This window comes from Schistocerca piceifrons, chromosome 2 (assembly GCF_021461385.2).
Source record: "Schistocerca piceifrons isolate TAMUIC-IGC-003096 chromosome 2, iqSchPice1.1, whole genome shotgun sequence".
Taxonomy (NCBI): Eukaryota; Metazoa; Arthropoda; class Insecta; order Orthoptera; family Acrididae; genus Schistocerca; species Schistocerca piceifrons.
This window is the reverse complement of record NC_060139.1, coordinates 991,699,330-991,725,046: the sequence shown is the minus strand read 5'-3', so window position 1 is coordinate 991,725,046 and position 25,717 is coordinate 991,699,330. Positions and strand designations below refer to the sequence as shown.

Genomic DNA, 25,717 nt, shown 5'->3' with positions numbered 1-25,717 from the left:
AATTAAGCTCAACAAGAAGTTCCACTCCACAGAAATCATATCACTGTGACGGAAACAATATTGTCGACGCAGAAGTTCTTTCAGTTTTCAAAGGACAAAGAAATTTCTGAGCATCACAACTAACAAATTAGGCAGATATGGTTAGATTTTGCAACCAATGAGTAAACATAGCATAAGAGTTCCTTGAGAGATTCAAATGGGCACAATTTTGTGGAGGAGTTGCACCCCTCTTGCAGTCACTCCTGCTTTTACTGCATTATCTCAGCTGACAGGTGAGTCATAATATTTTATAAATACTGTGCTGTAATAGTCTATCCCTGGGTTATGGAATTTGGCAGGTATTGAAAAAGGAACATTTTTGTATGACAATATTATGGCTGCATTGTCAAAGGATTTATGGGGAGGGTTTTATGGATGCCTTGCTAAGCCCAGGGCTCACACAAGTCATGTATCACAATATACACATGCAGTTTTGAGGACTGTATCGAAAAATTGCCTGTGTTTGTGTCAAAATAGTCTTGAATATAATGGACAGAAGTCAGTAATCAACATACCCAGATTTTCCATGAAATGTTTAGGGTTCACGTTCACTTGAAAAGCCTACGATACTGAAGCAATGGGCTCCTGAGTGATGGTGTGAACTACCAAGCCAGAGTAAGCTTCACCTCCTGTACTTTTGTGAGCACATTTAAGCAAATTAACCTAAAATAAACAATTGCCATCGGTGGTAGAGAGATGAATACTGGCCATTTTAGTTTCATTCTGTGCAACTATAAAACAATTAAAATAAAAATCTTTCACTGCAGCAAAGCACTCCTTATTCTCCATTTCTGTGGCACTTAACACTGTATATGATGTGTCTATGTGAAACATTCAACATAAATGTTAGAAAATGCTAACAAACATATCAAAACTAGGTATGCCCTGCCTCATGTAGCTGTGGCTCAGTCTGATTAAAAGGAAAAGAAAAAAAAGAGAAAACAGATGTTTCTAATATGCATGGGTACTGGATGTATATCCCAATCCCCTTCTCCCCCCTCTCTCTGCCCATCTTCTCCTCCCCCTTTCTGTCCAACTCTTCCTGTCCCTCTCTCTGTCCATCTCCTCATTTCCACTCTCTATGTCCATTTTTCCTACCGCTCTGTCTATCTCCTCTTTGTCCCCCTCCCTTCTTTCTCTGACCCTGAGCCTTGTTTATTCTATTTGCAAATTTACGTTCTGTAGTAGTGTTCTAATCACAAGCCAGTAAACCAAGAATATAACTTTCCTTTTTTTCTGTGAAAACCATCTGCAAGAAAGAAAACAAAACTGCACAATGTTGCATATTCAATTTATGTTTAAAAATATATTTATATATAATGGCAAAGGATGTATATGTGAAATGTAATTTGTCTAATGGTTGCTACTGTAGTTAAAACTGACTGTGAGAAAGAAAAAAAACGAAGGTTTTTACAGCAGTCAGTTTCAATAGAAAACATGTACACTGTTGTTTGAAAAATATATATTCTATCTCTGCCTGAATGTTTAAGTATACAGTCTGTAGCTGGTAATAATGTTCAATAGCATATCACAATTTTAAGTAAATTTGTCTAGAATGTTTCAAGAGTTTTGGTAATAATATTTCCCATTTTTGTAACACATATAATTTACAAATATTAAAAATAGGCGTATAAAAACACATGTATTTGAATGAAACATTGTGTCAAAATTTAAAGTCAAGTGGTGGAGTAATTTTTGAGTTTTGCAAGCACAAACATACACAGGTTGAATTATTATTATTATTATTATTATTTTATATGTACAAATCTCTGCTGCTCTTTGGTAGACACTTAGATCACTTATCCAACTGCCCTTATTGTGTGTGTGTGTGTGTGTGTGTGTGTGTGTGTGTGCGTGTGTGTGTGAAATAAAAAAGCTGCCACTTGCAGCCCTTTCAGTAAGAGATGATATTACTAAAAGTGGATGTGTTCCCTGTGGAGCAAAGGTATAAAGAGAAGATGAAGTTACTTTAACTACAGTTGCAATCAGTAACTCTTCTTCACCTTCTTTTAATGGTCTTGTATTCTACTTACATAAAATGCTCTGGGATGGCTACTGATATTTTTAATTTAGTACTATAGCAACTTATAGCACTCTTCTAATGATGTAGAACAGGTGTATCACAATCAGAAATACCTTTCTGAGATTTTTTTTACCTTGTGTCGAGATGCCACAACATAATTTTGCTGAATATTGTCAACATTGTCGAATCATCAAATTCATCAATACAGAGAACATTAAAATGGCGAAGAAATCGAGGTGTGACTGTGTTAGCCCCACCTGTTGCTGGACCCATGGCACACACTATCTGAAAGCAAAAAAGAAAAAAGAGACAGGAAAAATTAGTATATAAACCCTTTTCTGGCAGTGAGTATAGTTAAGTAAATTATGAAAGGATGGGCACTAGCTTGTGATGTAACAGTTATAGGGGTGTTGTATTTGGATGTCACATATGTGAGTGTTTCTTTGACTATGAAAAAAGCTAAACCTAATGAGATTTTCTGATGTGTTGTATGCATGTCCATGTGTCACCCATTATTAAGTTACTGGTGAGTGTTCACCTTTGTTGCTTCCATCATAGAAATTATTTACAAAGATAAAAAGGGACAGCCAACACTTACCTTCCACTGTTTAGAGAAATATTTTAATACAAGAACAAACTGTTCACAGCTTTCAGAACTAACAGTTCCTTCCACTGGGAGGAAAGAGGGATAACTTGAGGAAGGTGAGATAGAAGGAACAGATAGCTCAGGCTTCAAGATGAGGGGATCCCTCCTGTTGTGTTATTCTTGCAGCAGGTGGGTCCTTCTTATTCTGGGGTCTGAGGGACATCAAGCCCCTTCTTTCTAATCTTTCTAACCTTCACCAATCTACCTCTGTATCCTCCATGAGAAAGGAATTAATAGTTTGAAAATTTAGAAATATCTTCATCACTTTTAAATGTGTACTACGTGTGTGTGTGTGTGTGTGTGTGTGTGTGTGTGTGTGTGTGTGTGTGTGTGTGTGTGTGTGTGCCCAACAAGAAGAGGAAGTATAATTAAAAATTTAATGCAAGAAAGAAGTTCATAAAACTTGAGAAATAAAAAAATGACAACACATTCTCCGTTCCCGTGACTATCCCGCCTCAATGTGAGGTAACAGACCGTCCCCACAGCCTCCACCCAACAGCTTCCAACCCCTCTCTCCAATCGTCTCCTGTCCATTCTCATCTCTGAGCTTGTTTTTTTGCCACCCTCTGCCAATGCAGTCACCCATCTTTCCCTGGTCCTCTCCTTTTTTCCCCACCTCCGCACCCCACAACCTCCTGATGCTGCGCTTGTTGGCTCTAGTCCCTTCACACTCCACCAGAAAGCATTCACCTCTCTCCCCACCAGTACACTACTATCCCTTCACCTTCCCCACCCCCTCCAGATTGCTGCTAGTGATAGAGCAATTCACAGTGGAAATTAACAGAGAGTCATCTGACACTCCAACCAATAGCTTTATTCTGTCATATCTGTCTGAGGCATACACTTGAGGTTACTTTTAGAATATTTAGCATTGACTTTTGAGAAAGTTTGGCTAAGACAAGAGCACTTAGCCACAGTAGTTTTTATTATGAGTAGCACAAAGCAAACACAAGAAGTATTACATTAAGAAGGGCAGCTACATACTTCTGAGCATACAAATTTCTTTTAGGGAGGATCAGAATCAGAAATACTGGCCCAATGTTGCCTGGGTATGCCACAGCTTGAGTGTGAGGCACGGCACAGAAAAAGAGAGCACATTGGCCCTGCCAGAAAAGTATTCTCCATCCTTTTCTGCACAGAAGACATAATGCAACAACTTTCTTAAGTGCACCTCACTATAGTTGGTCTGAAAGGTGAGAGTACTGTTGTTATTGTTTTTTATGCATTTCTATAAAGTGTACTGAGTTTTGCATCTCTTAAAAGTATGTACTGGGCAGTCAAACTATTTTTTTTAAATTAAAGATATTTTTGACAGTAAGTTTCCTTGTTATAAAATTATTAATTCCATTTGAGCAGTTTTACTCTTTAATGCATGTTCAGATTACATATTTGAAAATTATCCCCCAAATTTGAGTGATTCTTAGTGCAAACTTTTCCTAGTCTCATCTGCTGTTCCATTTACACAACGAGTATTATAATAAGCATTTAAGATTTCTGACTATGGCATCATTGGAATCACATTTAATGAGACTTATTTATAATTTTCAACACCATATTTTCATTTTCACTGCTCTTATATTTATGAATACTCCTACTACAAAAACTGCTACATCTAACAATGACATGATAACAAGTACCATTATTTCATTACATTTTACTCCCCGTCATTATTAAATCTAACTAAGTACGCTGGTGGTTGAGGTAAGCATTTCCAGCATGAGAGTTATTTCAATTTGTCCGATTTCTTCCTTTCAATGGCTACCAAAAATGATGCAATTACTGAGTAGAGAGAGCCACCTTTATTATTTGCATCCTTAAGCAATACTGATCGACATACCTGGACATCAATTAGTTTCATTGGTACTATTTCCTTCCTGTCATACCATGTCCAATGGTCCAGCCACTGTCTCAGAATTTCTATTGGAGGCTGGGCACCATATGTTTCTTTCAAAGGCATATTCACATCATCAACAAATACAACAAGTTTTTTGCCCAGTGGTGGCCCAAACACTCCTGAGATAGAAAAATAAAATAATAGATATTAAAAATATGAGCAAAAGTAGAACTAAAGTTATAGTGCTGCATCACATGAGGAGCATACATTAAACTGAAAAACTTAAAAGAAATTACAAGGTGGCAAATTTGGCAGACATCAGACTTCATATAAAAATAAAAATATAAAAGCATTATCCTTGATCATGTAAAGCACTATTATCAGTTACTGATCATAATCAAGTGTTATTCACAGTGAAGTTATCATTACTGAATATGCAGACCAATAGGGAAATTTGATAGATTTGGTCCAAATCGCGATATCCAAGTTCTATGAGCAATAAAATATTTATTTCTTTTGCTCTTCTGAAACTGTTAACATTCTTGAATTGTCTGTAATAGACAATGGCACAGAGTGTTGTCTTGAAACAGAAATTTACATTTTTTTTCCAATAGTGAAAGTGCAACAAAGGAAAATCCACAGTTATCACTTTCCTGTATCAACATCTACACCCTGCAAGTCACTTTGTGGTGTGTGTAATTAGTCTTTGGGATGATTTACTGCACCCTATATTCCACTGCTCTCTATCTGCATCCAGTTTCTTCAGTTGGTAGTAATTTCTGCATTATTTGTGTTTCAAAAGTTTTCACTCTGTACTTTTCACCAGTATTTCAACAAGCATTCACATTTTACTAGGTACTCAATGTACTCTAGAGGTTCTCTGAGAATGAACCACAGGTCTAGTGAATTTAATTGCCTCAATAGGCACTCATTTATTAATGTGTACTTGAGCCATGCTTTTAACATTAAGATCTGTCAGATTATTTTCATTAATAAATTTGTTAAGTCCAAACAAAATATATTTACAAATCATTTCAATATCAAATTTTGTAAATAATTTTCATTGTATATATAACAATTAAATTTCACAATATGAAATAAGAAGGCACAAAAACATTATTTAAAATTATGCCTCTCTATTGACAGTGAACAATTATATTTGGAAATCCTGAGAGCATTACCTTTAAATGCACAATCCCTAGATAAATAATTCATGTTTTTTTTTTTTTATTACTGCTAATATGTAGGACTATGGATACTGAAGCTGATTTATCAGAAATAGAAAGCAGTGCAAGGAGTGTTACCACGTAACAGACTGTGCTATTGTCTACATAAAAAACTGGTGATGGTCTTTTTTTCTCTTTTCCTTTCTCTCTTCTTTTATGTAGTGATTGCCCCCTATTAATATACAATGTAACAAAATGAGTAGATAAACAGCTGATTCTAAATCTTTGTTGATTAAACAGTTCATGATTTTATATTTATGAGTCTGTCACATTAAGGAACTTGCAACGAAAAATCTATAAAAATAAATTCTTGCAAACCAGCCATCTATTGCCTAAAATTTTCATCTTAACTTTGAGATGTTTCCCAAAATAAACTGTGTAATGCAGGGGTGTAGAGACTCAAGTACCATGGCCTGCAAACCCATTTCTTTTGTGTATGTGTGTGTGTGTGTGTGTGTGTGTGTGTGTGTGTGTGTGAGTGGGCGGGATAGCCACATACATAATTAGTTCACGTAATTTCTTTCACAAATATTCAGTTTATTTAAGAAATATAATTACAACATTTTTTTTAGAAAAACATTAATTCCACAATTTAATTTGAAACACTCCACAGATTTCACAGTTGCTTGATGTTTGGTCCAGTTTGTCAAAGACAAGTGCAAAATTGTCATACATCAAGTGATCCCTAGTTTTTGATTTGTTAATGTGCATTTAGGAAAAGTTGATTCACATACATGAGTTAACACAAGGTGGACACCTGCCTGAAAATGACTTACAAGTCCATGGTGCCCTCCATCTGTAATGCTGGAATTCAATATGATGCTGGTCCGCCCTTAGCCTTGATGACAGCTTCCACTCTCGTATGCATACATTCAATCATGTCCTGGAAGGTTTCTTGGGGAATGGCAGTCCATTCTTCATGGAGAGCTGCACTGAGGAGAGGCATCAATGTTGGGCAGTGAGGTCTGGCATGAAGTCAGCAATCCAAAACATCCCAAAGGTGTTCTATAGGATTCAGGTCAGGACTCCGTGCAGACCAGTCCATTACAGGGATGTTATTGTTGTGTAACCACTCCACCACAGGTCATGCATTGTGAACAAGTGCTCGATCAGGTTGAAAAGATGCAATCACCATCCCCAAATTGCTCTTCAAGTGTGGGAAGCAAGAGGGTGCTTAAAACAACAATGTAGGCCTGTGCTGTGACAGTGTCACGCAAAACAACAAGGGGTGCAAGCGCCCTCCATGAAAAACATGACCACACCATAACACCACTGCCTCCGAATTTTAGTGTTGGCACCACAAATGCTGACAGATGATGTTCACGGGGCATTCGCCATACCCACACCCTGCCATCAGATCACCACATTGTGTACCGTGATTCATCACTCCACACAATGTTTTTCCACTGTTCAATTATCCAATGTTTATGCTCCTTACACCAAGTGAGACATTGTTTGGCATTTACCAGCGTGACGTGTGGCTTACGAGCAGCCGCTCGACCATGAAATCCAAGTTTTCTAATCTCCCGCCTCTCATAGTACTTGGAGTGGATCCTGATGGAGTTTGGAATTCCTGTGTGATGGTCTGAGTAAATGTCTGGCTATTACACATTACGACCCTCTTCAGCTGTCGGCGGTCTCTGTCAGTCAATAGACAAGAAGGCCTAGATGCTTTTGTGCTGCATGTGTCCCTTCACATTTCCACTTCACTAACACATTGGAAACAGTGGAGTTAGGGATGTTTATGAGTGTGGAAATCTCATGTACAGATGTATGACAAAAGTGACACCAAATTACCTGACCAAATTCAAAGTCTGTGAGTTCTGCAGAGCACCCCATTCTGCTTTCTCATGATGTCTAATGACTACTGAGGTTGCTAATATGGAGTACCTGGCAGTAGGTGGCTGCACAATGCACCCAATATGGAAAACATATGTTTTTGGAGGGTGTCCAGATACTTTTGTGTATTTTAATGCATTACCTGCCAATGAGTTGTTATGGTTTCTACTGACACAATGAAGGAAATTCAACAGACTTGCTGCAGAGAATTCCATGTACAGAGTCTCATCATTATGAATGTCAGTGAGTTCCATTTGCTCTGCTTCATGCACATTCTCAGGCACAATGGCACAAGGGTTGCAAAATAAATCTAACAATAACTTTGCCTTGTGAAAATCAGTGAAACAGGCCTTGGAGGGATCTCAAGCTACCAACTATTTTATCACATATGCTCTTGTAGTTGGTTTGTTTCTTTCCTAACTCATTTTAGTAATTACGAAAATAGATGTACTGTATTTACTCGAATCTAAGCCGCACTCGAATCTAAGCCGCACCCAAAAAATGAGACTCGAAATAAAGGAAAAAAAAAATTCCCGAATCTAAGCCGCACCTGAAATTTGAGACTCGAAATTCAAGGGAAGAGAAAAGTTTTAGGCCGCACCTACAAATCGAATCAAAGTTGGTCCATTGTAATATGAGACAGAATTTAGGTCTAATGAATGACGATACAGCTACAGTAGTTTGGTTCGAGTCGTAAGCTTAGCAGTTAAGCTTTACCAGGTAGCCATTGCTATGCGTCAGGCGCTCCGTCCGTATTTATACGGGTACCCTTCCTTTTTCACGTGCTTCGTCTGGTTTGAATCTATTGCTTATTTTGCTTCGATCTGATAAGTGCTGTTTTCTTTGTTATAGGTGTTTACGTCACTCTAAGCTGAAAATGCATTACTGTACTGTGTCATACATTGTTTGTCGCATTCTGATAGTGCGTGTTTACGGACTGTCGCCCCTCGCGGCATGGCTTGCTTTTGTGCGCGCTACTGCCGCTAACAATAAAAAAAAGAGAGAGGAATCGTCTCATTAGCGAAACAATGGCAAGAGACTGCTATTTATTGTTACTTACACTGCTGCTTTCTTTGATAATGATCAACAAGAACCAAATAATAGACTGCGTATGATAGAACATGTTCTGAATGAGAGTTAGGCGAAAATTTTTCTCCGTTTGAAAATCTTTGTGGCCGCTTCTTTAGTGCATCAAATTCTGCACAGAAATTAGAATTAGATTTGAAAATCAAGTCAGTTGCCGTGCTTCATTTCTGACTGTATCACTTAATACGAATATAAACATGACACGATACATATATTCTTCCGCGTTTGCTGTTGTCTCACTCTAGTTTCGTAGTTTATTAGGCAGGCAGGATTTAAATGAGATAGCAGCAAACATGAAAGAAAACATGGCAAAATGTTTATATTCGTATTATTCTTATGGTGAAGAGAATACTGCATGTGATTCACAATTCATAAAAGTTCCTATTAGCAACCATCTCTTGTCACAGGTAGGAAAAATTTCAGAACGTAGAGTTGGCCATATTCACAAACATCCCAGTCGGATTTTCTTAGTACACTGAAATTCTGCTACATTCGAAGATGAACAATATGGAGTTTGTATTTACTTTGTTGGATAATGTATGAAAATGCAGTGGTCGAATCTCGGGGCGGAGAAAAAAAGCTCGTCTTCCACCTTTTTTTTTTTGTGCCTACAAACCATGCCTGTGTAGCGCTACATATATTCGACAGCAGAAGTTCGTTGTGGCGGCACCTACCAACATTTTTCAGAATTCCCGCATGCTTTGCACTCGATTCTAAGCCGCAAGCGGTTTTTTGGATTACAAAAACCGGAAAAAAAGTGCGGCTTAGATTTGAGTAAATACGGTAACTACCTGAATTCAGTTAGGTTTGCAACATATTTAACTTTCAGTGAAAAGACATAATATGGCCATAAAATTGAGTAAGTAATTGATTTCTGACTTGAAGCCATATAATTAATGTATTTAAATGATTAGTAACATAGGTCAAAAATGCTAAGTCACACCAAAAATCTGAATTTTTTGATATGGAGATATTTCCAATCTTTTTAGTCATAAAAAATTCAATCTCATGTGTCAAATTCAGAAACTGCTCCAGCATTTTACCCTGATACAGTCATCTCATTTCTGCATAAAAAAATAAAATCTTCATATACATGGGAAATGTCTTCAGAAAGGGCTTTAAATTTCAATGAAATGAACACCCTTAGCTGCTTACAGGCACTGACATACGTTAACGGGGACAGATGAAAATGTGTGCCCTGACCGGGACTCGAATCCGGGATCTCCTGCTTACATGCAGACGCTCTATCCATCTGAGCCACCGAGGACACAGAGGATAGCGCGACTGCAGGGATTTATCTCTGGCACGCCTCCCGCGAAACCCACATTTTCAACGTATTGTCCCACACTACATTCATAGTGCCTCCGATTGTAATTTCATTATAACGAGCTGCTTAGTAAATAGGGCTTTAAATGTCTGTGATTGTCTCTCTTCCTATAACGTCATCACGCCTAGGCCCTTATCTTGGAAATGGATCAATCAGGGAACTATTAAGCCAATACATCCACATTCAGATCTGTCGAATCACAGTTCCATCACTTTACTGATGATTAAAATGATACAAATGAATCAGTATGTAGCCACCATGCTCAAAAGTATCTCAATGACCTGTATTATCCATCACAAATACAAATAAAAAATGTTGTCAATAGGCACAGGCGAAAGGAAGAAAACTTGCTAGCTTTCAGGTTTATCCTTTGACAAGCTAGAGTAAAATACACATGGAAAAACACACACACACGTGTACACCTCTCCATGGTCCCAACTGGAATAACAGTCCTAATGCTTGTATTTTGATAGGTGGGCTGGTTGTGGAATGGGTAGTGTCAGGTGGGATGGATAGAAGGTGAGGGAGGCAGGATGCAGGGAGAGGTACTGTGGCTGGAAGGCTACCAGCTCAGATGGAAGCAGTCCACTTGCTGGATAGCAATGTGAGAACGAGAGGTGACAGGTATATAGGCTAGGCTTTGTAATCCACAGTTGTAGGGGCTAGTGGGTAGTGGCCCATGCTGAACGTGACATTTGGACATGAATTTAGGGAGGGTGATAGGATGGAGGAATGGAAACTGTTGGGTGGAGGGTGCAGAGACAGTGGATTGCTTGAGATTGAGGTCAGGATGATTAAGGGAGTAGAGGATGTGTTGTAAGAATGACTCCCTACTGCATAGTGCAGAGAAGCTGGTTATGGAGGAAATAGTACAGATGACCCATGTTGTGAAGCAGCCATTGAAAAGGAGCATGCTGTGGTCAGCTGCATGTTGTGCCACAGAGTGGTCCACTTTGTTCTTGGCAACAGCTTTGTGGTGTCCATTCATCCTGGTGGACAGCTGGATGGTAGTCATATCAATGTAAAAAGCTATGCAGTATTTGCAGTAGAGTTGGTTCATGAAATGCTTCTTTCACAGGTGGCCTAGTCTCTGATGGGGTAAGATAAGCCTATGACAGGACTATAGAAGGTGCTGGGTGGTTGGATTGGGCAAGTCTTGATCCTTGGTCTGCCACAGGGATCTTATTATTCTCCAACGGGTTGCCAGTGGGAGTGACATAGGGATGGACTAGGATGTTGCGTAGCTTGGGTGGGAAACAGCATACCACTTTAGGTGGGGAGCGAAGGATCTTGGGTAGGATGTCACTCATTTCAGGTCATGATGATAGGTAATCAAAGCCCTGGCAAAGGATATGGTTCAGACGTTCCAGTCAATGGTGATACCAAGTGACAGGGTGGAGGGGGGGAGGGGGGGGGGGAGGCACTCCTTCATAGCTCATTATCAGGGATGGTGGGAGAGTTGGTGTTGCGTGAGGATATGGTATGGGAAATCTGCCTGTGGTCTAAGCTTGGCAGTTATTTCAGGTCTGTGAAGACCATCGTGAGACATTAAGCATACTGGGTAAGGAGTTCTCCTCACAGAAGGTACATCTTCTGCAGGTGGCTAGGCTGTACGGGAGTGAATTTTTTGGGGTCGAAGCAATGGCAGCTGTTTAAATACAGGTACTGTTGGTGGTAAGTGCGTCTAATGTGACCAGAGGTGTGAATCGATTAATGAGAGAAGTGGATGTCAACATCCAGAAAAGTGGCACATTGAGCAGAGGTGGCCCAGATGAAATGGATGGGAGAGAAAGTGTTGAGATCATGAAGGTATGTGGATAGCATACCTTGGCCTAGAGTTCTGATCATGAAGATATCATCAATGAACCTGAACCAGACTAGTGGTTCAGAGTTGTAGAGGACAAGGAAGGTTTCCTCTCGAGGGCCACTGAATAGGTTGGTATACGAAGTTGCTCTACAGGTGCCCATGGCTGTGTTGCAGATTTGTTTGTATACTTTCCCTCCAAAGGAAAAGTAGTTTTGTGACAGGGTACAGTTGGTGAGGTGCATGAGGAATGAAGTGGTGGGTTTTGAGTCTGAAAGATGTTGGGAGAGATAGTGTTAGATAGTGGAAGTCAATGGACATGAGGGATGTTGGTGTATGTGGAGTTGGCATCAACAGTGATGAGCAGGGATCCAGGAGGTAAAGCATTGGGGATTGTGGAATGTCACTGAAGGAAGTGGTTGGTATCTTTAATATGGGATGCTAGGTTTCATGTAACTGGTTGGAGGTGTTTAACAACAATGCAGAAATTCTTTCACTGTGAGGACAATATCCAGATACAAATGGACATCCAGGATTTTTGGGTTTGTGGATTTTGGGAAGCATGTATAAAGTTGGTGCATGGGGTGTTTTTGGGGTGTGGAGAGAGATGGACTCCCAAGGAGAGATCCCCGGTGATGGCACCAACTTTTTGAATGTTGAAGGTTAAGATCCCAGGTATCAAACCCTGCAGCCATTCATCCTAGTGAGTCCTGATTAGTGAGTAATCAATGAAAAAAATATCTGCAATTTGTAGTACACTCTATAGCTTTACAATAGGAATAATATAATTGGATACAAAAAAATCTAATCATCAAGTGGTGGCAGAACACACACATAGAATAAGATTATGATTCAGCAAGATTTCAGTGCCAGTGGCTCCTTTTCCAGGCAGAAGGGTTGAAGGGGAAGGAAGAGGGGTGAAGGAAAAGGACTGGAGAGGTCAAGCGAAAGGGGTAGATTTTGGGAAAATCATCCACAATCACAGGTCAGGGGAAACTTAACAGATGGGATGAGAAAGAAAGAGTTTCAAAAAGTCAGTCCCGCTGCTAGGGACTTCAGCTTGTCAGAGGAAAGGTTATAGGAAAGGCCTATGGATTTCAGGAGGGATTGGAGGTTATGTTGGACTTCTGGAATGGTATCATTCTGGCAGAGCTTGTAGGTGGAGGAGTCAAACTGCTGGCAGAGGCCTTCCATCCAGTAGTTACTGGGACTCATCACGTCATTGGTGGAACTTTTGTCTGCAGGGATGGGGATTAGACCAGGATCTACTCTCAGGGTGTGCCTGGCTGTCCTGTCTTCTGATGAAAGGTTGATGTTCTTAGGAATGGACCTAGGGAATGTTCATGAGACCAATAACTACGTGCAATCAAATATCCTCATGCCACAAAACCATCCTATTGCCCCCAGCACAATTTATCAAATTTTCTCATTGTGGTCATTTCACAAGACATATGGGGGAGGAGGTATACGTTGTTCAGCTCTCCCCAGAATGTAGTCTCCCAGGTCTTAACAGACCTGGGCTGCACTATGTATAATATGTTCTGTAATCAGTCAATGGAAAATCCAGGATGGAATGTAACAATATTATGAAAGGAAAGTTGGTGCTCATCACATAGCAGAGATGCTGAGTCGCAGATAGGCAAAACAAAAATATTCTCACAATTAAAGCTTTCAGCCATTAAGGCCTTCGTCAACAATAGATGACAGACACACACACACACACACACACACACACCCATGCACGCAAATGCAACTCACACACACAACTGCAGTCTCAGGAAACTGAAACCACGCAGCAAGCAGCAGCACCAATGCATTGTGGGGTGGTGGAAAGTGAAGTGCTGCAGGTTAGATGGAGGAATGGGGAGAGGTGGGCGGATTAATGGAAAAGTAGAGAAATAAAAAGACTGGGTGTGATGATGGAATGATGATTGTGTAGTGCTGGAATGGGAACAGGGAAGGGGCTGGATGGGTGAGGACAGTGACTGATGAAGGTTGAGGCCAGGAGGGTTGGAACATGGGATGTATTGCAGGGAAAGTTCCCACCTGCACAGTTCAGAAAAGCTGGTGATGGTGGGAAGGATCCATATGGCACAGGCTGTGAAGCAGTCATTGAAATGAAGGGTATCATGTTTGACAGCGTGTTCAGCACCAGGGTGGTCCACTTGTTTCTTGGCCACAGTTTGTCGGTGGTCATTCACATGGACAGACAGCTTGTTGGTTGTCACGCCTACATAGAATCCAGCACAGTGGCTGCAGCTTAGCTTGTAGTTTACATGACTGGTTTCACAGGTAGCCCTGCCTTTGATGGGATAGGTAATGTTAGTGACCGGACTGTAGTAGGTGGTGGTGGGAGGATGTAATGGACAGGTCATGCATCTAAGTCTATTACAGGCATAGGAGCCATGAGGTAAGGAATTGGGAGCAGGGGTTGTGTAAGGATGGACGAGTATGTTCCCTAATTCTACACCTGATAAATTCTAGACCTGATTGATGTCAGTACTCAGAGTTGTAATATCTAAGAACTATTTCATCATTCAGTGTGAACTTAATGTGTACTTCTTAAGTTTGTTGGTCATCAAACTGCTGAGTTGCAGTGTGCTTATATGCTGAAAATGTACTTCATCTGTGGTTGGTTTGTACGTGTCTATGACTACAACCTCTGTTGAATACTCATTAAAGTAAGACATAAATATTTTTATACTGTCCATACTTGCAGCCATTCTTCCACAGTTGCTATTCTTACTGATATGATAAACATAATAAATGTCCACTCTCTTTGCTGCAAATAAACCTTCACTCTGTTGTCAGTTTCTCTATTCATTACTATGTCTACTCCTGCTCTACCACCATTCAACCCAGTATATCCCCACTACAAAAGTTTTCCTCATCTGGTCATTGGATAATACTGATTCCTAAAATATTTATCTGCATCCTTTCCATATCTACATTTATTGTTTCCCACAGTGCCTTAATGTTATAAGATCTAACGTGCACATCCTAATTAGAATTCTGTTTTTGTGTGACAGTTCATCTACAATAGTGCCTAGTGCATGTATGTAGATCAGAATAGGGACCCATAGGGACCTATTTCACTCCTGGAATGCTTTATCCAAGAGGAAGCCATTACGATATTTTTAGCACAGAAATGCATGTATTAGGTGATTACAATTTGGTGGTTTCCCTCGGCTCTCCATAGTGTAATCCTGCAAGCCTTACATTCATCCCAACTATGGTACTACGTACCACATGTCACAGTTACTGTATCAATCTCATTTCTATTATACCAACAGTGGCTACTGGAGGAATGTCTATCTTTCTCCAGAATGAAGCTTCATTGTATACTGACCCCAACAGCTACTGCTTTCATTCTGTGAGCCATATTGGTGGTTTTCTGGTCCTGTTCACCTTAAACACTGTTGAGGTCTTCACTGGAATTCTGAATATGGATCCTTACAAGACATTACCAAGCAGACAAGTTGGAATAACCATTTTTATGAAGGTTTCACTACTTCATCACTCCCCTTTATCCTGATTTGTAACAGATAGAACCTGACCTTCCAATACAGACCTTAGGTTGGTAGATAATTATGGTCATACATTAAATGAAACTTGATGAGTAAAAAATATATATATATAAAATTTAAATAGTATACACCAACTGATAAGATGTCAAGAGTTGTAAAGACTACTTGTTATAAATACTGGTTGTCTGTAATGAGTCAGTATATTATGATCCTGTTTCAGCAAATTAGTCTGTTCCAAGAAGGGTTCTGACAACCAGTCCAGTAACACGAAAAATGAAAAGATGTTTTTACCTTTCTTTCGCTTATCAAGTTTACTCATAATTATATCTTGAGTCTGATTTGCAGTAGTCTGTGCAGAAAAATTAATAAACAATGGCTTGTAAACGTTTCCATCCACTTTGTGCAACAACAGGTCCTGTAAAATTTCACTTCTGTTGGTTAGTTATTCATGAACAATGCACAATTGCTCTAACATACTATATGGTACTGACTGTTATGTAGGCAGATTTTCCTGTTCCTGTTGGGCCAACAAACATAGCTGGCTTCTGGTGAGTAATTAAGAGTTGAAGAACAGCAGAGTTTCGTATTGTTTCAACAGTAATCACAATTATCTGATTAACTGGTATATCTCGGGGAATAGGTGGAGCAGTTTCAAGTTCTTCTGTCCATGGTCTCCAACGCCCTATGCCCTGCAGAGTTTGTCATTATATACAATAAGTCTGTAATTATGATACAAAATGCTTCTATTTGTATGTGATTATGTCAAATTTTCTTACCTCCTTAAAGTATCTGTAGTCATACACAAGACCTTCTGATGGAATGAGAGTAATATATGGTTTGAATGGTGGTGGAACATCTTCCAGAAGCCCAAAATCAGTTTTCAAATCTGCAGGAAACTCCTTAGCTAAAAGACCTCTAAAAAGCAAGTCAAACTTTAGACGCCCTGTGGAACCAAGTGTGCCACCCAAGGACCAAACACTAGAGAAGAAAAATATTCCCTGAAACACAAAAATTTATACTTGTACCATTAACATGTTTCAAATAATATGGGATGTTTGAATGTGCATTTGGCACATGAAAAGCGAGAACATGTAAATGATTGCATACTAAGCAGAAAGTTTATCACAACACAGATAGCTTTTTAGATATGAGTAAAAACCATATGAGAGACCAAAAACTAATGGTGAACATAGTCCTTCTAATTGGTACAATTTCACTTCCTAATTTCAAGGCGTCACATATTTATTATTTTTTTTATCTATTTTCATTTATTATTTGTTATCAGTTATTATTTATTCAACAAGTACAAATAATATACTACCTCTAATTGAGCTCTCATGTTAAGATGTGATATTTCTTCCATGTATTTTTCATCCTTAAAATCTTCAATGAAGCAATCAAACATATTCATTGTTGCTCGGACCATGTTTGATTCTGATGTAGAACATAATTCCTGAGGATCAAAAAAGGAATTAATTACATACATTTGTGTGAAGATTAGAGTCTTATTACACACAGAAATATTTGTATTTGACTGTAATACACAAGAAACAATTGTATGAATTAACACACATTAGAAATACATTTAAAGTTTCAGTTTACTATGAATAAAGTTAAAGCACAAAAATCAATTGAAAATCTGACCAAATATGAAATATTAGAAAGAATTAACGAAGACACCTACAACAACTAAAACACATATCTTGTCACCATTCATCTATTGTGTAATGTATAAAGTAGCATTAGTAAACATGAATGATTTACAGTGATATATCTTGATATTTACAGATTAGAGTTATAATGAATGCTATGTGATATTACTACTTTTAGCTGAACCAAAACACAAAATGAAAGTTGTTATGGAAAGGGAAACTGAACACAAGTAGAGAGATTTTCATATTACGTGACTTTTGTTTTCTTCCTTTTTCACTAGCTTCTTCTAAGCATAGCTAAGTATGGTATGAAAGCACCAGACTGTTTTCACTGTCACACACCAATGATCAGAATTGCACTTCATTCAGAATGGTTCAAACAGCACTCACTGACACTACTAGACTGTATGAAACATCAGAATATTGCCGTATAAACATAGTTGTGTCTAGCTTTCAATTAATTCTTGTTGCAGTATAACTGGCAAGTAGTACTGCAACACAAAGAAGGATAGCAAATAACAATATTTTACTTATTGTGTGCATACAGTATACAGTAATAAAAATACTGTGATCAAATTTGTGGGTGATGTGGCAGTGTACATGGTGCAAAATTTAGTATACTGGGCTGTTGCCTCTGGATGGGGATCAAGTCAAACTGAACTTTACTGACACCTATCCATGCTGCTTCATCTCAATGCAAGAGTTTGTCACTAGTGGCTGGCAAGTGGTAGTATACCAGTCTCCTGGTAACCAATGTCCAGATATTTTCAATCGCTGAGAGGTATGGAAAATCTGCTCACAGTGGCAACTGTCAAACACCATCTGTATTATCAAGGGTTAGGAAATTTCTTGAAAATACTACTTATTCCCCAGATGATATTTTTGTAAGAGATACAGATATGGAACAATATTATGAAAAGGATAGTTGCTGCTCACCATATAGCGGAGCTGCTGAGTCGCAAATAGGCACAAAGAAAAGACCGTCAGAAAGTGAGCTTTCGGCCAACGAGCCTTCATCAGAAACACACAACATACTCACATACATTCAGGCAAATGCAATTCACACATACATGACCACAGTCTCTAGCTGCAGTGGCCAAATATATGACAGACGTGATTTTCCACATGTTTTTGTTTCATGTTTCTGTGCTAACTATATATGTTATATCAATTATCTTCTTCATGTTATACAACACATAATACTAGTGTTTCTTACTAGATAAATCAAAATGAATCTTTATGTAAGTTTATAGTTATGTTTGCATTTATCTCTGTGTGTACTGATAAAAATTAGGATGTAAACTAATGGAAATAAATTGTATATAAACTGATGTTATGTAAATGGCAGGCATCACAATTTACAATTCACAACGATAAATTACAAGCTTTGACTTGTTCCTTATCCTTACAGACTTGTGCCTACAAGCACTTCTCAGTCTATGGAATATGCATAAGAAATACAAAAATAAACATGCAGTCCTGCACTATTAACAATGTCCAATCAAATACTGTCACATAGCCAGTGTGTGTCAATAAGTGGGACACTGTGGACAGTCTAGTAGTTTACAGCATCATTGTTCTGATCTGATGCCCTCTTGGTTGCAATAGTAGATTTAGATCGTTTTGTATCTTGGAGAATATGTGACTGACTCATTTGTGATGAGAGTGTCACGATGACAGGAAGTAACAGTCATCACCTGTGCTTCATTAATTCTGATAAATGCATTCATAACTTTGTGTCATTGCAGTAATGAATGCACACCTCTCAAATTGTATGACACTGGGGATCAATAATACATTAAGATTTTACCAGATTTGTTTGCTCCTCATTTTCTGGTGTACCAACCTCACTGTGTTGGAGTAATGTGGCACTGGAGTTCACCTGTTTGGGCACAGTGTATGAACAACAACACTCTCTGGTAAGTAACAGGTTGAGTATGTGCAAGTGGACTTTGAACTTGCAATACCAACATGTAGGTCTGTGTTGCCAACAAGTCACGCACCTCTGTTAGGCTTCCATGTTCTGGTGCAGGCAGTTTGTTCCATAGTATGTTGTCAGAGAGTGTTTGGCAGTTATTTACTTTTGTTGCAAGCCATATATTTTATACTAACTAGGACCAAATGAGCTAAATCCAACCAACTTCAAATACAAGAGAATATAAGATGTGCCACGGTCATTGACCTAGATTTGGAAGGGTTACCTCCAAATTCCTTAATTGGGCAACTGAAGAAATGGAAGAAGGAAAGGAATGGCAAATTTGTGTGGAATTTTGTATTGTAATATCGCAGCAGGATGGTGACATCTGGCAAGATATCAAAGTGGCTTGATAAATATGAAGTAAGGCAAAAATGTATTAGGCTGGTGGATAAGTTCACAGCATTTTTGTTTTGCATGTTTTTAGTTCACTGTTGCTATTTGAGATTAGGTCTTGTCATTTTGTCATTTGGGGATAGTGAGTGGAGCTCTGGACACTAGAAAATACAGTGCTAAGATAAGAAATCAGAACATTTCCAACATATTCTTCTGTTTGAGATCAACAGAGGGGTGATAGCAGTGGAGCAAGCTGCAAACATTTTCATCATGTATGGGGATAACACCATTGGACGGAGAATGGCAAGAAATAGTCTTTCTCATTTTCAGGAGAATTGTTTTGACATTATTGCCTCTCCATGTTCAGAAAGACCTTTGGAGATTGATGAAGATCATTTTAACACATTACCCTAATTGTGTACTAGGGAACTGGGAAATGTGATGAACTGTGATCATTCCACCAATGTGTGACATTTGCATGCAACAGGGAATATTCAAAAATTGAATGTATGGGTACCGCATGCTCTAACCCAAAATCTCAAAAATTAGCGGCTGGCCAAATGTGAATCTTTGCTTTTTTGGCGTGAATTAGTCATGAACAACAGTGACCATTCCAATCATGTGTCACAACCTATACAGGAGTTGGGTTGGGCCGTCATTCCACACTCACCTCATTCACCTGATGTTGTGACCTCAGATTAACACTTTTTCTGCTCACAATGAACCTCCTTTCCAGATGAAAATTTGCTCCAAACATGGCTCAAGAAGTTCTTCACCAAAAGCCATGTGATTTCTGTGGTCATGGAACCAAAAAGTTACCCCAGTGTTGGCAGGCTGTTGTAAATACTACTGATGACTAAAGTCTCTGTTATGTGATCTGTTGTGTTTATTACACTTAGGCAAAAATTCTACAAACTTGCACACCTACCCAATAACTGACAAATCCATTAAGGATGGTTAACTGCAACTGTGATTCAAATTAGTGGATTACATAGGTATAATATGTAAGTCATCTAGCTTTTAATTTGATATGATTTATGAATCACTGCTGGTGTTACAGGAACATTATTTTGTAGATCACATGTAGCCAGACACTGTGGTCATCACCCTGGCAGAAATATTGCGAGTTTAGGCATAAGTTTCAATGTGGTTTTGTTTCCTAAACACTCCAAGTCTCCAGTGAGTTGAAAAGTATTTAATAGTATGTGAATTCATATCACATTCAAAAATGTGACTAGATGCATATTATATATAAACTGGTACCAGGGAAATGAGGGCCCGAAAGTCAAGTATGTTGTGCTCAGCAGCATTGTTCTGATACTGGGTTACCAACTCCGCATTTTATCACAGTTTGACTGTGGACATACCTGGATGCTCAGTCGATTGCTGGTCATAACCACACAAAAAACTGTGCACACACGTTATAACAGAGCAAGTATGTAACATAAGTACTTCTGCTTTGGTAATACTGGAATAGGATGTGTTGGGTAAGAGCATATGACAGGACTTACACATTTCTCTTCCAAAGAGATGTGGCCAATTTGCAAGTCGTTGGAAGCAGATGTGGCATAAGGATGGACCAGAATATTACACATGTTGGGTGAGGGGGTCAGAATATCTTTCTGGGAAGGTGAGAGGGATTGTTTATAGGATGCTCCTCATTACAGGGAATGTTGAAAGGTAGTCAAAGCTCTAGCAAAGGATGTGTTTAAGTTGTTCAGGTCTGATGCGATACTGGGAAATGATGGGGTGGGGATACTCCTCTGCAGCAACTTTAAGAGGGTGGATATGGCTCACCATACTTATTAATAGAAGACATCAGTGTATGTCATATAACCATGGGATGACAACTTAATTAGTGTGATTTTGTATCCTCTTTTATGGCAACCTTAACCAGCATGACAGTAACACATCAGTTTTGATGGCACTACAATGACGTGATTTATAAAGTTATAAACATACATAAAATGTACAGGGTGACAATTATTGAACTATGTGAAAAAAAAGGTATATTAGTTACAAACTACAGCATGCACACACTTTGTTCAACATGTAAACAATACTACAGATATTTGGATTTAGGTCATGACATGTTCAATATGCCTACCACATTGGTGATGATGTGGCGCACATAAATAGCGAAATTCTGCATGACCCGCTGAAGTGTCAGAACATTGTTGCTGTTGATGACCTCCTGAATGGCTGTTGGATTTATTGTTGTACACCTTGTCTTTAATACAGCCCCACAAAAAAGTGTCAGCATGTGTTCAGATCTGGAGAATATGGCAGTCAATCAAGTCCCATGCTAGTGGTCTCTGGGTACCCCAGAGCCAGAATGCAGTCCCAAAATTGCTCCTCCAGGACATCAAACACTCTCCTGCTCTGATGGGGTGGAGATCTGCCTTGCATGAAACACATCTTGTTGAAATCAGAGTCACTTTGGATAATAGGGGTGCAATCATCTTCCAAAATCTTCACATACCATTTGGTAGTCACCATGAAACCGAGAAATATCGCACTAATTATTCTGTGGCTGGACACTGCACGCCACGTAGTCACCTGTTGAGCGTGAAGAGACTTTTCAATTGCGAAATGCAGATTCTTAGTCCCCACAAATGCACCAGTTTTGCTTACTGACGAACCCATCCAAATGAAAGCAGGCCTGTCGCTAAACCAAAGTGTACTAATTCTCATCATGCCCCCCAACAGTCCAGTTTGAACATCCTAATGCGAACCATTCAGAAGATAAGGCAAACTGTTCAGAAGATATGATGATTTTATTTCACATAGTTCAATAATAGTCACACTGCATCAAACATTGTAATATCCAGGATGGAATGTAGCAGTACTATGAAAAGCGGAGATGCTGAGTCGCTGATAGGCACAAAAAAAAAGACCGGCGGAAAGCGAGCTATCAGCTAGCGCAGTCTTCATCAAAATAGACAACATAAACACAAACACACTCATGTAAATGCACACATGACCACAGTCTCTGGCAGCTGAAGCCAGAGTCTCTCTCTCTCTCTCTCTCTTTACGGTAAGTAGCAATCTATTTTTTCCTACATTGTTGATACAACACAATCAAAAATTCATCTTCAAATGAATGGATCAACTGAAAGAGCAAGATACATTATACTCCATCAGCATCTATCACTACAACAGGGACATGTTTGATTAGTGTAAACTGTTTCCTTATGTCCCATTGACTTTTTCTCTCTCTCTTCATCTCAATAATTTCTTTTCATTATCCACAGTTCTGAATAGAATGACATTGTGAAATCTATATTCAAAATATTTAAAACTGAAACTTCTTACCCTGTATCCACCTTTTCTAACAAAGTAAAGCAACGGTGGGCAGAAACGATTGAAAAGTGCTGCTACAACTGCACGATGTAGCTCAGGTAGACCTGATGGAAGTGTATTCATCCAAGACATAAGTAAGGGCTGCCATCCAAGAGTAACAGGTTCCATATAAATCATTCCACAGCGTGAAACCTGAAAAATATACATAATGACACAATTAACTAAAAATAGAGGATATTATCCATAGAATATAAGTGGAAAAATATATATGCAGGTACAATAGTAAAAAAGCTCTTGTCAGAAACATTTTATTTAGCACCAAAGTTACGCCAAGTTTTCGTATTTCTTAACTTGTATCCAAAGGGATTGACTGAAAGAGGAAAGTAAGTCATAAAAAACCAATGCCACTTGCTCACTACAACAGGGGCATGTATGATCAGTGGAAATTGTTTCCCTTTTGTTTCACTGATTTCTTTCATCTCTCCCTCCAAATTAAGGTAACATTAGACAGAAAATGTGAAGTCTAATGCTGTATGAACGATAAATGATATGAGGAAAAGATAGTTGAAGTTTGCTGCTAAAATGTAGAATAAGGTAAAGTAGACTGCCCAGTTGGTTCTAAGAATTGCAAGACCACCACAGTATTGATGAAAGAAGTTACAGAAGAATTAGAGAAACTAGGAGTTAACCATACAAGACATGATAGGCAGGAACGAGCACAGAATAATAACAGAGTAATAGACACTCACAAACAGTTCAAGAAGCCTGTTAAATAGAAGAGGACCTAGACTGACTGACAGAGAAAGCCTAGAAAATTACAACCTAAAGAGAGTTTGAGAGTGTAAAAGGCAGGAAACTGAAAAGCATAAGTCAAAAAAAGTGTGGCTGCAGAAGTATTATTCCCACAAAAATCTCAAATGTGGTCCACAATATGTCCAAACAGACATTAAAGAAAAATGTAACATATCCTATGTAAGGACTAAATAAATCATTAAAACAAATTTCTGATACATTTGGCTTTTATGTACAAAGCACTCAAGTGAAATGATAATCAGTGATACGTATCTGTACATAACTTGCATAAGAGAAGTAGACTGAATTCAAGAATAACATAAAAATATGTACCAATCAGCACATAAATGAAAGAAAATGCAAATATTACTTGGGCTTCCAATTTTTGCACCAATTTTTCCCAGTCGTCATACAACAAAACATTGAGTTGACTTGAAAATTACATCAGTTACAAATACCTTATCTTCTGGATCAATAGTTAAACAGTTGCTTGTTTCAATTGTATTCACCTATGACAACACATGATTATTGGAAAGCAAAAAAATGGAGAAAAATGGAGAAAGAAGAAGATGCACATAGCACTGTTATTATACGAGTGTGGTTTGAAAAGATCTTGGAACAGAATAGAAAAAAAGTACTTACATCACTGAAACTTTTTTTTCTTTTTCAATCTAGTCTCCTTGTAGATTAATGCACTTGGTTCAACAATGTTTCAGTGTCTTGACCCCCATCTCGAAAATGAGTTTCCTCCAGGTCAGCAAAATAGTTATCAACTTTGGCTATCAATTCTTTCTTTGAAGTCAATCTTTGCCCACCAAGAAAAATTTAAAGTTTTGGGAAGAGATGGAAGTCTCACAGGTGAATATGGTGGGTGTGGCAACAATTCATACCTTAGTTCATGTAATTTTGCCATGGCAATAGCACATGTGTGCAGGTGCATATTGTCTCGATGGAAGATGACTTTCTTCCTGGCTTTTTTCACATGCCTTCTGTTGCAATTTGTCCAGGGAGTTAGCATAGTATTCTCCAGCAATTTTTTGCCCAGTGGGGAGATAATCTACAAATAGAATCCCCTTTGCATCCCAGAACACTGATGACATGACCTTTCCTGCCGAAGGACTTGTCTTTGCTTTCTTTGGTGGTGGAGAATCTGCATGTTTCCACTGCTTTGACTGTTGATTTGTCTCTGGGGTATAGTATTGCACCCAAGTTTCATTTGTGGCCACAAACTGGTGCAAAAAATCTTGTTCATTTCTCATAAAACAGGCCAAACTTGGTTCCGATATGTGCATTCTCATGTATTTTTGATCCAACGTCAAGAATCACAGCACCCATCTTGCAGATAATTTTTTCATTTCTAATTCTTCAGTTAAAATGTAATATACCCTTTCAGATGACATCTGGCAAGCGTGAGCAATTTCACGCACTTTCAATGGCAATCGTCCATGAACATTTTGTGCACTTTTGCAGTGATTTATGGAGTAGTGACACATCTTGGTCGACAATTGCACGGATCATCATCTAAGCTCTCCTGACTAAATTTAAATTCATTTGTCCACCTGGCAACAATTGGATGTGAAGGAGCCGAGTCCCCCATTGTATTCTGGTAATCGACATGGATGTTCTTTGTTCTCATACCTTTCTTTACGAAGTACTTAATCACTGTTCAAATCTCAATTTTTTCCATTTTTGCAAATCACTATGTGGGGACAACAACAGAGCCACATTGCTGCCACAGCTCTCTTCCAAGAATACTGATGTGGCACGTGTTTACAGGAAACAGTCCGATGAATATCATGTGGACTGCTCATTGCACTAGTGCTGACCTCTCATGGTGATTCTGAGAACCTTTCAAACAACTCTCATATTCAACAAGTTCTATGTACCCATAAACATAACATTTGCTGGATTTTTTGCTCAGCATCCTCACACATTTCTCCACTTTGTGTATATATTGGCCATACTCCTACAAATTTTGGATGCTTTGTTTCTTCATTCCTGCAAGCCACAAATACAACATTTATAATACTTCTGATTTAAATTGCTTCCTAGTATTTTACTGACAATGTGAGGCTACCTAAGTGACTTAAAGCCTTTATATAGAACAAAACTATCCAGACTGTTCAGATTTGGTTAAGAATGGCCAAATATTGCTGAGGTGATGGATTAAGGTGCATGCTTCCTTTTTTTTGCAGAAACTTATATAATTGAAAAAATGGTCAGGCATAGTTTTTACTCAGTTGATGAGAGAAGTGCCAATAATTCCAAAGTGCTGTGAACTGAAAGTAACAGTTTTTCTACAAGAATA

At 38.7% G+C, this 25,717-nt stretch overlaps 1 protein-coding gene across 1 annotated transcript in view; it reads right to left on the bottom strand.

Annotated features, from left to right (window-relative positions):
- The window catches only part of LOC124776746 (dynein axonemal heavy chain 7-like), an 881,127-nt gene that overhangs the window by 528,535 nt on the left and 326,875 nt on the right, over positions 1–25,717 (bottom strand). Inside the window, 7 exon segments of the mRNA XM_047251871.1 lie at positions 2,196–2,347; positions 4,546–4,721; positions 15,643–15,766; positions 15,843–16,040; positions 16,128–16,349; positions 16,673–16,804; positions 22,630–22,809. Coding sequence (XP_047107827.1) covers positions 2,196–2,347; positions 4,546–4,721; positions 15,643–15,766; positions 15,843–16,040; positions 16,128–16,349; positions 16,673–16,804; positions 22,630–22,809 — 1,184 coding nt within the window.